We start from the raw sequence: 14,061 nt of genomic DNA on the forward strand, positions 1-14,061 counted from the left end.
AACGAGACGCGTTTGAAGAGGCGTTAGAGACTACCGAGACAGCCACAGAAATACAATCAAACAGCAAGAAGAGAGGAAAGGGAAGGAGAAAAGGTGCGAAAACGAAGTAACTGGAGAGAGCGCCCGGGAAGTGATGGGAACCAGTCTACAGTAGAGCAGGCAGAGTGTTTGAGCCCATTTGGTTCTGAGCTCCGGGCTGGGGAGCTGCGCTAGCCCACGGTTGCGGGGGGTGGGGGCTTGGAAGGGGCCGTTCCTGCTGTGGGGGTCGGCGGTGTGCTGCATGTGCGGACCCGCCTTCATTCTTGTTTTGCTCCTCCCCTACATCCATATTCAATGAGACAGCCAATGGGGGAATGAGGACGGGGCTGGACCGGTCGGGGTGGGGCGGGGTCTCCGTGGACCCCACCCTAGGAGCAGTCCCCGGAGGGGTCAGCGCAGAGGCAGATAGCGGATCCCCGGGCGGGGTGGGGCGGGCAGCGGGAGGGGCGGGGCCAAAAGTTTCCTGCCCAACTTTCTCTGCCTCCTTCCTCCGCCCGCGCGCGCCCACTGCTGCAGTCCGGGGAGGCGGCGGCGGCAGCGGCGGCGGCTGTGGGCAACGCGCGGGGCGCAGGGCACAGGACGCCGGGCGATAGCCGTCGGGGTCGGGGCGGCTGGCAGTGGGCACAGGCTCCCCGGTGCCCGCCCCTCCGCCGGGAGGGGGGCGCGAGCGGGCGGCCGGGGAGGGGCCGGCACCGCCAAGGCAAAATGAGCCTGCTGTCTGCCATCGATACGAGCACCGCCTCGGTGTACCAGCCGGCCCAGCTACTCAACTGGGTCTACCTGTCGCTTCAGGACACACACCAGGCTAGTGCCTTCGATGCCTTCCGGCCCGAGCCGCCCGCCGGCGCCGCGCCCCCGGAGCTGGCCTTCGGCAAGGGCCGCCCGGAGCAGCTGGGTTCTCCCTTGCACTCCAGCTATCTTAACAGCGTCTTCCAGCTGCAGCGCGGAGAGGTGGGTGCCCCAACCGCGCGCCCACTGCTTCTGGCCCCTCTTCTATCTGTTCTACTGTTCCTGGTCTGTCCCAGGCCGACCCCGCATTGCCCGGCTCAGCTTGGCTTGGCTTCGATCAGCTCTGCCAAACTTACCGCCCGAAGTCCCTGGGGCGCCGGGAGCGCGTCACCTCCCGGCAGAGCCTCTCGGAGCAGCTCAGGCCTGGGCAGGGCCCTCCCGCCCCCTCTCCGAGTCCCGGAGTCCTGCTCCTAGTAAGCAAGCTCAGGATTGTCTCCGGATTCTCTTCAGACTGCCGGGGTGCGGCTAGGGCGGGGAGTCCCTTCCTAGTCTTTCCTTCGCCCAACCCTATCAACTTTTCTGGCTGCGGCCAGCTGAGACAGAGGGTGGTAGAGCCTGCTCTAAACTCCTCTGGAAAGGCCTAAAAGAATTCTACCCCAACCTCCAGGGCTCCCTTGAAAGCAGTGGCTCTTCCAGGGGCTTTTCCTCCTGTTTCCAGCACGTAGGAACCTCTAGATCCACCCTGCAGCTGCTTGCCCTCCCCCAGCCACATAGGAAGTGGTTTTTGAGGGCTTGACCTAGCAGACTGTTCTGTCCCTTGCCTTCCCAGGCTGGAAGGAAATGAAAGGGAAATCCTTGGGGTGGGGGGGGGGGGGGGGGGGGGGGAGTTGGCTGTGGCGATGGGAGAGAGGGCTCCAGCAGCTAATGCCTTCTCCCCAAACCTGGGATGTGTTGCAAAGGCTGCCTGTTCAATGGATTCAGTTACAAAGTCTACTGGGCAGTGCATGTCCCCAGCTGGATAAATACACAGGTGGACATGACTTCCCAGGCCCCTTTGCAGAGTCTTATCCAGAGCCTTCCCAGAATCCATCTACCAACGAAACCCCCCCCCCACCACCCCCATTTACTCCAGTTTGGGAATTGCTGATACCCTCTGTGCCTCTTTCAGTTTTCCCCCTTGTGGTTTCTCTCTGTTAAAGGGCGCAGGAGGTAGAAGGGCACACAAGGGGCCAGTTTCACCTCTCTTCTAACCTAGAGGTGGTCTTGGAATAAGGCCAGTATATGCTGAGGTGTGCTGGGTTGAGATGTGGAGCCAGGAGGTCACTCTTTCTGGTCTCAGGTATGTATTCAACATGGCCACAATTTACTGAAGGACTCACAGACGCCTAAGATATAGGTGTAAGGCCAGCACCTCCCAGCTGTCTTGCTGACCTGTGAAATAGAAGCAGTACAGGAGGGCTGGGCATAGCTGCAAGGCTGGAAAGGTGCCTGGACAGCCGAGGTGGGTGTGGGGCAGTGTTTTTATGCTAATGCTCTTTTTAAACCATAACACATGCTCTCTGCCCTGAGGAATGGTCTCTGGCTGGGCTCTTCCTTACTTGTGACAATTTGTTGTCTCTTGGGGGAGCTGGCTTTAGGTGACCAATGACTTTGGAGAACTGTTTGTGGAGTATTTCTTGATTGCCTGGACCTTTTCCATTGTTGATTCTCTTACCAAACATATGTTGAGTTCTATGCAAGGACAGGAGTGCGGAGGGGCTAAGGGGGCGGGGACATAGTGGATGGAGTGCTCATAGTTGGATGGATGTGCACTCAAGAGAGGATCTTTCACCTAGGGAGAAGATGACCATGACTCAGAGGTTCAGCAGGGTCCCTAAGGAGCCTTTACTAGACTCCCTCTGCTCCCACCCCAGCACTACTGTACTCCTCACATGTGGTCTCTGCTATGCTGCCCATCAGTCAGTGATCCTCTTTGGAAATGTCAAGCCTCCAGGATCCCAGCTGTGGCTCAGGGAGACCTGCCTGTCTCCTACTGCTTCATTGTCGTGTTCCTCAGTTTCCCCCAGGAAGAGGCCCAGTGTGGGAGGAGCTGGAGCAACGATGGGAGAAAATTGTCTTGTGATCTGACTCTAGGGAGCACCCATCTCTCTGGCCTCAGCTTTCCCACTGAGTAAATAGAATCTCTGCTGTCAGCTGGGGTGGTATGTTAGGGATTGGAGGCATACATAAACAGAATAATGTCTGCCAACAGACAGCTTGGGCCAGGGGTATCAGAGGGACTTTTCACACTTACAGGCCCATGGCTTACTTAAAGGGCTGGAGGGCTGTGCCTACTGATTTCCAGAAGGTTCTCTTGGCTTCTGACTCTCCCATCCTCACCTCCCAAACCCTCTCAGAACCCCAGCTGTGTTCTTGAGGATGGGTCTTTCCTGAGTCCAGGCCTTAGTTGGTGACCTGATATGGCTCAGAAGGTGATAAATCCCTCCCACCCCAGTCCATGTCACCACCAAGGGGCTGTGTGCAAAAGCAGCGAGCTCTTTGTCACAAGAGGGAATTTTAGGAAGGGACCCAGGGTCCACAAGCATTGCCATTCTGTTCAAGGCCTGGCAGGCCCGGTGGCAGTGCCTGTGGATGTGACTTGCATGCTGACCGCTGACCATAGCCCGTCTGCACCAGCCCCTGTGCCAAGAGCCCACCCCCTCCTGCACCACCCCCAGCCTGCTCCCTCCACAATAGCAAAACACCATGAATGCAGCTGGCATTGGGGGAGGTGAGGACACGGGGCCACAGAAGCTTTATTGTGCCCCTGGAACCGCAGCCCTGGGAGCTGAAGATAAGCCAAGGGTCCCGAGTGGCCCTCTTGCCCTGAGAGCAGAGAGGAAGGTGGCAGAGTTTACATACAAGTGCACGGTAGGCTCCAGGAAGTGGCCTTCAGGCAGACACAGACACTTTGTAGAGTTTTAAAACACAGCTGAGTTCTTAAATGAGGCCTGGTAAACCTGGCTTTCAGAAATGACATCTGTGGTCACAGCTGGATGTTGAGGGAGGGGGGGGGGGCTTGGCTGAGCCCTTCAGGTGCGGCAGGAAGAGGTGAGGCTTATAGGTGTGGGTTGGGGGAGACTGCATGGATCTTCCTTGCCAAATTCTGTTTGGAATTTAAATTCTCAGCAGGGCAGCCACCACGAATTCCACTTCTGGAGAAGTAAAGTTAAGCATTACCTCTTGGACCCTTGGAGTGGTTTTCAGAGCTGATCCTAGCAGTCTTTGTATCCCACTCTGACCACGCCAGGGAAGTGAGGCTGCCCTGTGTCCTCTCCTCCATCAGATTCTTAGGACAAATCTCCATTCTCCTCTGAAAATACATGTAGCTGTAAAGTACAGCCCCATTGTCGAATGAAGACCCCTCCTTTGTGTGTGTGTGTGTTTGGAGAAATGAGGGCTCAAATGGGCTTGCAAAGCATAGCATACTTGCTGTCCATATGTTCACACAGTGCTTGCTAGTATGGTAAAGGCTCAGAGAAGTCCTGTAATTTAAACTTTGTTAACAATTCTTCATCCCAATGTCTCCTGTAGTTCGTTCAACCAAAGGATGGTTTTGGCTCAGGATAGCTGCCTGTGTCCTTCTAGCCATCTCCAGGTCCAGGGGTGGTCCACGGAGCCAGCTCTGAGCTCTCCTGGGTTGCATAGCTCTAAACTCCAGGAAGCTTTTCTTGGTGACATAAAGTCGGGGAGACCCCTCCCCGGTTCTCATATCACTTTCTATGGTGCTACGGGCTCTACTTTTTGCCACTGTGGCCCACCCATTGCAGATTTGTTAATGGTGTCAAGAGTCTTCAACCCTTCAGTATAGAGATGATGATGAGAACACCTAGGAGAACAGCTTTAGGGTTTTGTACAAGGTTCCAGATGGAGGAGGTGGCTCATATCATGTTTCTAGCATAGGAGGGTTGCCGTGAGTTCAAGGCCAGCCTGGGCTAGAGTAAAGTCCTGTCTCAAGAAAACCAAGATAGGGCTGGTGAGGGGGATGGGTGGGTAAAGGCTCCTGACACCAAGCCTGACTACCTGAGTTTAATGCCCTGGCCACACATGGTAGAAGGAGGGAACCAACTCCTGCCACTTGTCCTCTGACCTCTGACCTCTATATGCATGCTGTAGTGTGTGCCCACAAACACACACAGATAAATAATAAATAAGTGTAAACAATAAAAACAAACAAAAACTCCCAGCCTAGACAGTAGTAGGGACTTTGGATGAAACACCACCTGTGTCTACAGCAGGTGTGCAGAGGTGCCCCAGTGTGGACATGTGGAGCAAAGTAACTCTCCTCCCTAGCAGGGGGTTAAACGGGACCTCTGGCAGTCTCTGTGGTCTGGTTGAGATGGGAGGCAGACAATCCAAACTTGGGAGGAATGTCCCAGAGGTATGCTTGGGAAGAGTCCCCAAATATATGACCCCCTCCTCTTGGGTGCTGAATGGTAACTCAGGCAAGGAGGCTGCCACTTGGGGAGGATTGGCACAGGCAGCCCGGCAGTCCTTTGTTGTTGTTGTTGTTTTCAAGACAGAGTTTCTCTGTGTGTCCTTGGCTGTCCTAGACTCGTTTTGTAGACCAGGCTGGCCTCGAACTCACAGTGACCTGCCTGCCTCTGCCTCCCAAGTGCTGGGATTCAAAACGTGTGCCACCACCGCCCGGCTCTGGCTGTCCTCTTAAACTAAGTTGACTGCATAGGTCTGGACTCAGAGGGAGAGGGTTTGGCTATGTAAGTCAGGTGGAGAGAGGGTGGGGGCCTCAGTAATAAATGACTGGTGGCAACAGAAATCCAAGGTGGTGTAGATGGGCACCAGTAAGCAGCAAGCAGCTTTGTTTTACTTTTTGAGACAGGGCCTCACCCTAGCCCAGGCTGGCCTTGAACCCAGGGCAGTTCTCTTGCTTTAGTGTCCCAAGTGCTTGGAACACAGGCATGAGCCACTAACCTCCAATGGGACCTTGAACAGCAAAGCCCTAGAATGTCGTTCCTTGTCACTTCCACTGAATATAGAGCAAAGCAAAGGCCTGGATGACTCTCAGCAGAGCTAGATCTAAACCAATGCCGCATCCCAGCCTCGCGCTATCTCTGTAGCCTATGGAATATACCTGGTTTCCAGGCCAGCTCTTACCTGCATCTTCCTCGGGCCCCTGAGCATATATGCCAAGCACCCAGGACTTCCTATCAAGCCACTGTGCATCCAAATCTCTCTCTCTCTCTCTCTGAGACAGAGTCTCATATAGACCAGGTTGATTCCATGCCTGCTATGTAGCTGAGGTGTCCTTGATGTTCTAATCTCCTTGCCTCCACTAGTACTGGGATTCCGAGGGTATGCCATCGTGTTCCATTTAGGTCATGCTGGTGATCAAATCCAGGGCTTCCTACGTATTAGGCGAGGACCCCATCAACAGCCACACCCTGGACCCCAACCCTTTTGAAGAGTCATGGGCGCTTGGGTAGGTACTGGGTTTCCTGATATGTTCTTTCTGTGATTGGTCTGGGTTAGGAGACATAGAGGAGAAAAATCATGTTTTCCTATTTTATTCTTATGTCCCTGCCCAGGGCAGCAGCCCTGTTGTCCAGAGAAAGAAGGTATATTCAGAGACCTAGGGACAGAACCAGTCATGTGCCATTGAATATGTTCTGTAATCCCAGTGTGTGTGTGTGTGTGTGTGTGTGTGTGTGTGTGTGTGTGTGTGTGTGCACCTGTATGTGTATCTTCTATGGCTCTGTCTTCCTTTGGCTACACTGGTTAACTTGCAATTTCTGGAAGCACCCAGCAATCTCATGTATCCAGAACTGTCCCAATGGAAGGATTGCAAGGTGTTTCCTTATAGTACAATGGATGTCTCTCCTGGGTGGCTATCTTAGGGAGCAGCTCTCCCTCGAGCTGCTACAACAACATGGGCCATGGCAGCCGAGGTGTGCATGCTCTATGGCAGGCAAAAGGCTTGGCAGCCAGGCTGTCCCACACTATGCAATGGTGGTGTCTCTCCGTAGCTCTGCTGTTGGACTTGGGAGGAGGAATCCTGCCTCTCTTAGCTTAACATGATGAGGATCAGTCAGTGCTTGGACCACACTGGATCTTCAGCTCATTCTACTAGGTGGGTGGGGGTGGGGCAGATGCCCTGAAACCTGCTCTCTCTCCTGTCTTCAGCCCTGTGATGAAGTGAGTGGATGGGCTCCCTTGTCTCAGCCTCCTGTGCTATCTCAAGGAATGAGTGTTTATTGGTGGCTAGATTAATTGCAGTGAGCTGACTTGGGAGATGGTGAAGCCCTATCCCTAGCCATGTTCTGGTCGTGGCTTAAATGTGCAGATGGTCCTTACCTTGTTTGGTCATGAGCTTCTTTGAGAATCTCGAGCCATTTGGAGTCCCTGGTGTGAGCCCAGTACATATGGCGCAAGCACACACGTCTGCCCATGACTTCAAGGTTCGTGAACGCCCTCACTTCACAGTGGATCCCAGCTCCAGGCCTCTGCTATAGAAGATATGGCCTCAGCCATACCCTGGACTGTCCATTGCTACAGTCCTGCCTGCCCAGTCTTTGGTTTTTCAGATTCATGCTTTCTGCTTTTGCTTGAAAACTGTGCTTCACAGGTGTGAGGCACAGGGTCCTCAGTGCTATTGTGCTAGCTGGGAAGTGAGCAAGGAGCCATGACCCATGAGCACCAACAAGTGAGCGGTGACCCTAGGGTGGGGACCAAGGAACTGAGATTGGGGATAGTCTTCTCTCATCCCTAGGTCTGCTAGGCTCTGCCCAGCATCCATTGTCTACTCCCCCAAGCCCTGGTCCTCATTTCTCTCTGCCCACCTCCTTCATCTAAGAGAACTAGACATTACTGAGCACCAGCTATGTGGGGAGAACTATTTTTACCTGTGAAGTGTGAGCAATGTCTGTACTGGCAAAGGCTCGTGATCTGTCTTGGTCAGTTCATACCTTGGAAGCAAGAACGTGGGCAGAGCTGAGTGTGGCGTGCTCCATTTTCCTGTGGCCCACTTCTCACCTGTGTGTACCGTCTCCTACTCCTCAACCCAGCACACACTCGCCTGTCTGTGGGTAGAGGATGGAGCGGTGCACCATTCCGGATGGGCCCTAGGGACAGAAGTACAGATCTATTGGAAGCAGGGGTACAGTCATTGGAGTTGTGTATGGTTTCTTACTGCACTGTGTGCCTATGTGTTGGGTGCAGAGGGGAGGGGTTGGTTGGCTTTAAGGAATAAGAAGATGTCTGGGTGATGAAAGGAACCCCATAGAACTAGAGGCTAGAGTCAAGTTTCTTCCTCTGAACCTGTCTTGAGTTAGAGAGCAGGACACGGAGCATCTGTGTCTGCCTGATACCTTGGGTACCCTGCCTATGGCCCGGCCTTGAACACTGCCTTCACCATTGGCCTTGCTTATGGCTGTGCCTTTCCTGGCAGAGGTTGTGTCTCATTTCCACCTGCGGCCCTACTGATTCTGCCTGAACCATCTCTGTGGTTCAGACTTCCACTCTCTCTGGGCCACTCTCAGAAGGTCTGCCTACTGGCATAGCACCTGCCAGTTCCTCCCTTGCCTGTGGTACCCTCTAATAGTCCTGTAGGAGATTTCCAGCTGGGCAGGCCGCTCTGAGAGGGTGGGACACAGCCTTGGGACTCTGTGCCTCTGTTCTCCACAGTCCACAGCAGAGCTGCCTTCCCCAGAATCCAACCCCTTCCCAGAGTCCAGAGAAGCTGCAGCCACGTCTTGCTCAGCATCACAAGGGCTTTACATATGGTGTCAACACCTGACATTGTCCTCTGGCTCCCTTTTTATAGGTGGAGCCAGGCCTCGGAGGCTGTGTGGAGGTGAAATATATAACTGGCCAACACATTTTGACTGTGTTGCCTTGGGCAAATTGCTAAGTCTCTTTGAGTCTCCGTTTCCAGTTCTCCAAGAATGAGATAGTGTCTTAGCAGTCAAGGGGAACGAAGAAAAGGAAAAGACTAATGTAGAGTATGCCAGACCGACTAGTGGTCAGAACAAACGAAGCTTCTCATCTACTTTTTCCTGTCAGGTCATTAAGAACCTTCGAGAAGGTTCCAGCAATGACTGTGTGATGCTATGTCTCCCCACATATGGTGGAAGGATCCCATGCTTCCTATCAGCTTCTGGGGTCACTGATCTAGGTCCATGATGTAGTTCAGAGGCTTACATCCATCACATGGGGGGGGGGGCGGCTGTCCTCCTTTGGACAGACCAGGGTCTTTAGAACGCACGCATCTGTGCTCCGCTTGCTGGCCCTGCAGAGCAGTGAATGGCTTTTATAAACTGGGACCTAGGGACCTCTCAGAACCTGCATGTCTGAACCCAGCAATGGTACACCTGCAGGGACAGTCAAGTTTAGTCTCTCTCCCTTCCATTCCAAGAGGGAAGGAAGGCCCAGCCTTATACTCGGCCCAGTCCCAAAAAGTCAGAAATAGTGCTGGGACTTTGCCTTTCACCTCTGTGGCCAGAGCTCAGGTAGGGCTTTGCAGAGGAAATAGCTTTCTGATCTGCCCAGCCTGCCCTGACCAGGCAAGTTGGACTCTTGCCTCTTGGTTCCAACTGGTTCTGAGTTCCAATAGCCCTCAGAACCTTGGTTTCTCTACTAATAGCATGGGAATGTGGTTGAATCAACTGACTCCTCTTTGGACTCTTAGTTCTGGGTGGTGTTTGTCTTGGGCTGGGGCTTGAGGCACAAAGCTGTGGCGGTTATGTAAACAGGCTGGGGGACAGTGGAAGCCAGGGTTCTGAGAGGGGGACCTTAGCCTTGCTTTGTCCATGGATCTACAAGGGAAGGTATATCAGTGACCATTGGTGCCATCTGGAACTATTGAGCTGCCAGGGAGGGGGTGGCGTGCTCAGAGGCCCTTGGCTGTTTGGGGATGCCTGAGGGGCTGTCATGAGCTGAGGGGCTGTCATGAGCCGAGAAGCATGGCCACAAGCCCGGGGAGAGGACTGTTTAGGGTGTAATTAGCGCACTTTGGCATCCACCAAACTTCCCCTTCTTCTTAGAACAGTCTTGAAGTCTATGTGGACTTGTTTAAGTTCTATCCAGCAAAAATGAAAGAAAGGAAACGGGGGGAAAGAGAAAAGGGTTGTTATTTCGCGAAATTGCATTTCCCAGCCGTGAGCATGAGTCACGGGGTTCGGAGCTTTAGATTTCTTGTTTGGATAAACTTTTTCTCCAAGAGGCCGGGGCTATGCTGGCCTCACTTAGGCCAGTTTGGGATGACGAAGCTGGTAGCACAGGACAGGTCTCCTCGTCAAGATGTAGAGTGACCCAGAAGTTGGTGCTCTGAGGCAGTGAAGTGACTGCTGCTGCCCAAATTTTCTAGGGGGGCCTGGAAAAGCAGATTCAGGTATTACTGTCCAGTGGACTCAGAGTGGAGCAGTCTGGAGGTGGGTGGCAATGGCAGTGGCTGTGCTCAGTGCCACAGAACTGTACACTTTAAAATTGTTAAACTGGTAACTGTCATTATGGATATCTGATCACTCACCAAAATATGTGCTTGGTCCCACGCCACTGCTGTGGTGACTCTGAGGTGGAGCCCAGAAAACTGTTTTTGTTACTAGTTTCCAGGTTATTCAATACAAGTTTGGAAACTCATTTCATCTGTGAAGCAGGGGCCGTGACTCACAGGGCTGTGATGAGAAGCAGCTATCTCTGCAAGCAAGTGTACTGTTTCTAGGGCTTGGCCTGTCCCCATGGCCGCCTTGTCTGATTTGCACCAAAGCTGCCCCCTTGTACTTCAGAGAGTGACCCTGCAAGCTCTCCACCTTCAGGATGGGGGTCACTGCCTCTTAGGAAGCCACTCCAGTCGGGGCTTGAGCCTGAGCCGGGAGATTAAAAGCTACTTTTGTTGGAGTTGGGCAGGGTGTACCCCGCGCCCAAACGCTATCAATTCTTTTTCACTCCTCCCCCCCCCCCCCCCCCCGCACTGAACAGCCAGAGGACAGCCCCTGCTCTAGGCTCCTGCCGGCCCCTCCTTTGCAAAGGAGTTGGTCTCTCTAGCAGCATAAGGACTCTGGAAAGCAAGTCTCCTCTCCCTGCAGCCCCAGGCCAGATGTCATCCCTGCCTTTTGGTGCATTTGCAGTGGGCTGAGAGGACTCTGACCATTGTGCTGAGATTCACTATTGGCTTTCATGGGGAGAAGCTGCTGCTTTCTAGCCTTGGCCCTTCACTAAGAAAGGGGAGCCCTTGGCCCTTCCTTGCCAGCCCCACCAAAGGCCCCACCTTCACTGAATTCCAGTGGGCCGTGCCACCCGGAGCCTGTGATGCCTATAAATAGAGGCTGTATACACCAGGAGGGCTTGAGCTGTGTCTGCTTGGGAGCTCAAGGGGTGTCTGGTTCCTGTCATGTGGAGGTGGGAGAGGCAGCCACTTCCCTCGCTAGGCTCTCAGAGAGGTGGCTCAGGCAGGCTGGGCTCCTCTGTGCATTGGCCTCCAGGTCTGTTGGCAAAATGGTAGCCATACTGCAAGCTCCCAAGTCTCTTCCTTGCTAGATGGGAAACAGAGTCAACACAGACCTATTCAGAAGTCCCTCTCTCTATACCAGACAAGTGGCTCTCCCTGACGCCATCTGTATTAGTTACTTTTCTTGTTTCTGTGCCAGCCAGACAAAAGCAGCTTAAGGAGGAAGGCTCTACTGTAGCCAGTGGGTACAGCCCGACACGACAGGGAAGTCGTGCCATCAGGAGTATAGCATAGGGCCGATGGTCACGTGTGCACAGTCAGGAAAGAGCCGGGAATGAATGCTGCTGTGTACCTTTTTACTGAGTGCAGGACCCCAGCCCCTGGAATGGTGCTTCCCACATTCAGGGTGGCTTCTCCCAAACTGCTTAATCCGATCTGGAAGTTCTCTCCCAGACATGCTGAGAGATTTATCTCCTAAGTGATACTAGATCCTCCCAAGTTGATAGTATTAACCTCCACATCTGGTGCAGCGTGTCAAGAGGGGTACTAGTAACAACACTCACAGCTGTTAACATCATCACTGTGTACCCAGGGGCCCTCTGGCCCAGACACGTGACAAAGTACTTTGGACTCACGACCTCACTTTACCCTTATAGAAACCTTAGGAGGTCACTCTCATGTTCCCACAGCACAAGCAGGGCCCCTGAGGCCAAACCCACAGCTAGAGTTCAGATTTGAACTCAGGCTTTGGGGCTGGCTGAAATCTCTGTGCAAATCACTGTGGGATGCTTGACTGAAAGCCTCCTTTGCCACAACCCTGAACAGCCTCTGTTCCCACAGGCGCTGAGCAGCAGTGTGTACAGGAATGCTTCACCCTATGGCTCTCTCAACAACATCGCAGATGGCCTCAGCTCCCTCACTGAGCATTTCTCAGACCTGACGCTCACCTCTGAGGCCCGCAAGCCCAGCAAGCGGCCTCCGCCGAACTACCTGTGCCACCTGTGTTTCAACAAAGGACACTACATTAAGGATTGCCCTCAGGTAAGGCAGTTCAGCACAACTGGGCACTCCAAACTTCCTCCCTGGCTGGGTCCATGGGTAGGTGGGCACATGGTCTCCCTTGGCCTTCTGTTTCCTTGGTACTGTTTAGCGAGACAAAGCTGTCTAAGGTGGAAGGGCACAGACCCAACTTGAGCTCATGACATTTGTTCAGCAATCTGCATGGGGGAGTCTGGACCCAAACCAGCCTTGCTATGTGAGGTTCTGGCCCTTTGGGTCCCACAAGTGTTCCTGCAGGGTGAGTCCCATTATAGTGGGACAGGAGGCAGCCAGCAGCCTCTTCACAACTCTCTGGAGTCCCCATCTGCTCACACTCACCAGGAAGGAATGTGGGCTCCTGGCCAGGAATCCAGATGTGCACCCCCCTCCCTCAGAGCCACCACTGCCTCCTCCACCTAGAATGAAACAGGATGAGGGTCTTGGCCTATTTGTGCTCTAAGATATGCCAGGGTAAAGGCATCGGGTGCCAAGAGGTCAGACATCCCCCTCAGGGCGCAGGACTGCGAGGTGGAGGATGTTGGGGGCACCCCCATTCTGTCCTTTGTGCTTTGCTGTGATGAAGCAAGGCATCTGTGCAGCTGATTCTACTCCCTGGATGACAGACTCCCCCATACATACAGGATCCTGGGGAGAAGACAGCAGCCATTTTTTTCCAGTGCAGTTTGAGCTTATCAGTGATATTCCCCCCCCCCCCCCCCCCCCCCGCACACTATTTTTTTTTCACATTTTACAATTTTTTTTTATAATGCAGTGCTGGATTTATTTTATATATGTAATGGAAATGGAATCCCATAAACTCTCAAGAGCCATGCAGTATTACCCTCCAGATGCTGGAAACCAGAGTGGAGCCGGGTGGGGAGCCAGAATGGGTTTGTCACTTGCTGTGTCTTAGGCATTTCTCAAGAAGGGCTGTGCCAGGCTTTGGGCCCTTGCTTCTTCAAGTCTAGCCCTGACACAGCTCTGTTAATGGTTCCAGGAAATTTGGTAGAAAAGCAGAAGCATAGGCCCACCCTAGACCCACACGTTGGTTCACCCTCCCTCACACTCCACACCCCATCTTTCCATGGGGGCAGCGAACAGCCCCCATGGAGGCCAACGGAAGCACGGAAGCACGTGACTTCACTAAAGGCTGAGCCCACCTCTCCCCCAGGGCTCTATGATCCAGGCAACAGATAAGGACTCAGTCTGCCTATCACCCACTAACTGGCCACTCCTTCCCGGCTAAGTGCTCCCACATGCAGCCATTCAGGACACCTCAAGAACCACCCCCACCCAAGAGCAGTTTGGGAAATGGGCAAGCAAGACCCACTCACATCGAGGAGGAGACAGACCCTGTGTCAAATGTCCCCTGACAGCCTTTCATGGGATGATGCTGACTGCCTGTGTGCCAGGCTCACATGAGCATCTTTCTGGGAGGCTGAGATGAGCACTTCCAAGCAAGGGAGGAACTCAGGCAGAGGTTGAGCTGGTTAGGGGAGGAGCCAGGATTTTAACCCAGGCACATGAGAGTCCTCTGAAGGGCGGAATAGAGGGTCCCCCAGTTTCCAGCCTAGCGCTGATACTGGTTTTCCTGGACGTTGATCATTATCTCTTAGCTCTGTGGCAGATGAGGGAGGAGCTGGCAATGGGACAAGTGAGTCTCTGAGAGCTATAGAGCTGAGGAAGACACAGAATTGATACTGGGTGCCCCCATGAGCACCCAGGCCATGCCCAGCTGGGACCTGGGCTGCTCCGTGCAGCCTAGTGGAGCTACAGCTGTCTGAGGCTGTCTATCCTGGTCTAGTCACAAACCT

General features: G+C 53.7%; 1 protein-coding gene across 1 annotated transcript in view; it reads left to right on the forward strand.

Moving 5' to 3' along the window:
* The first annotated feature begins 616 nt into the window (after positions 1-616).
* Positions 617-14,061, forward strand: part of Zcchc24 (zinc finger CCHC-type containing 24) — a 50,195-nt gene continuing 36,750 nt past the window's right edge. Inside the window, exons 1-2 of the mRNA XM_051142316.1 lie at positions 617-990; positions 12,050-12,250. Coding sequence (XP_050998273.1) covers positions 745-990; positions 12,050-12,250 — 447 coding nt within the window. The 5' untranslated portion in view covers positions 617-744. The remainder of the gene's footprint in view (positions 991-12,049; positions 12,251-14,061) is intronic.

This window comes from Acomys russatus, chromosome 3 (assembly GCF_903995435.1).
Source record: "Acomys russatus chromosome 3, mAcoRus1.1, whole genome shotgun sequence".
NCBI classification, from domain to species: Eukaryota; Metazoa; Chordata; class Mammalia; order Rodentia; family Muridae; genus Acomys; species Acomys russatus.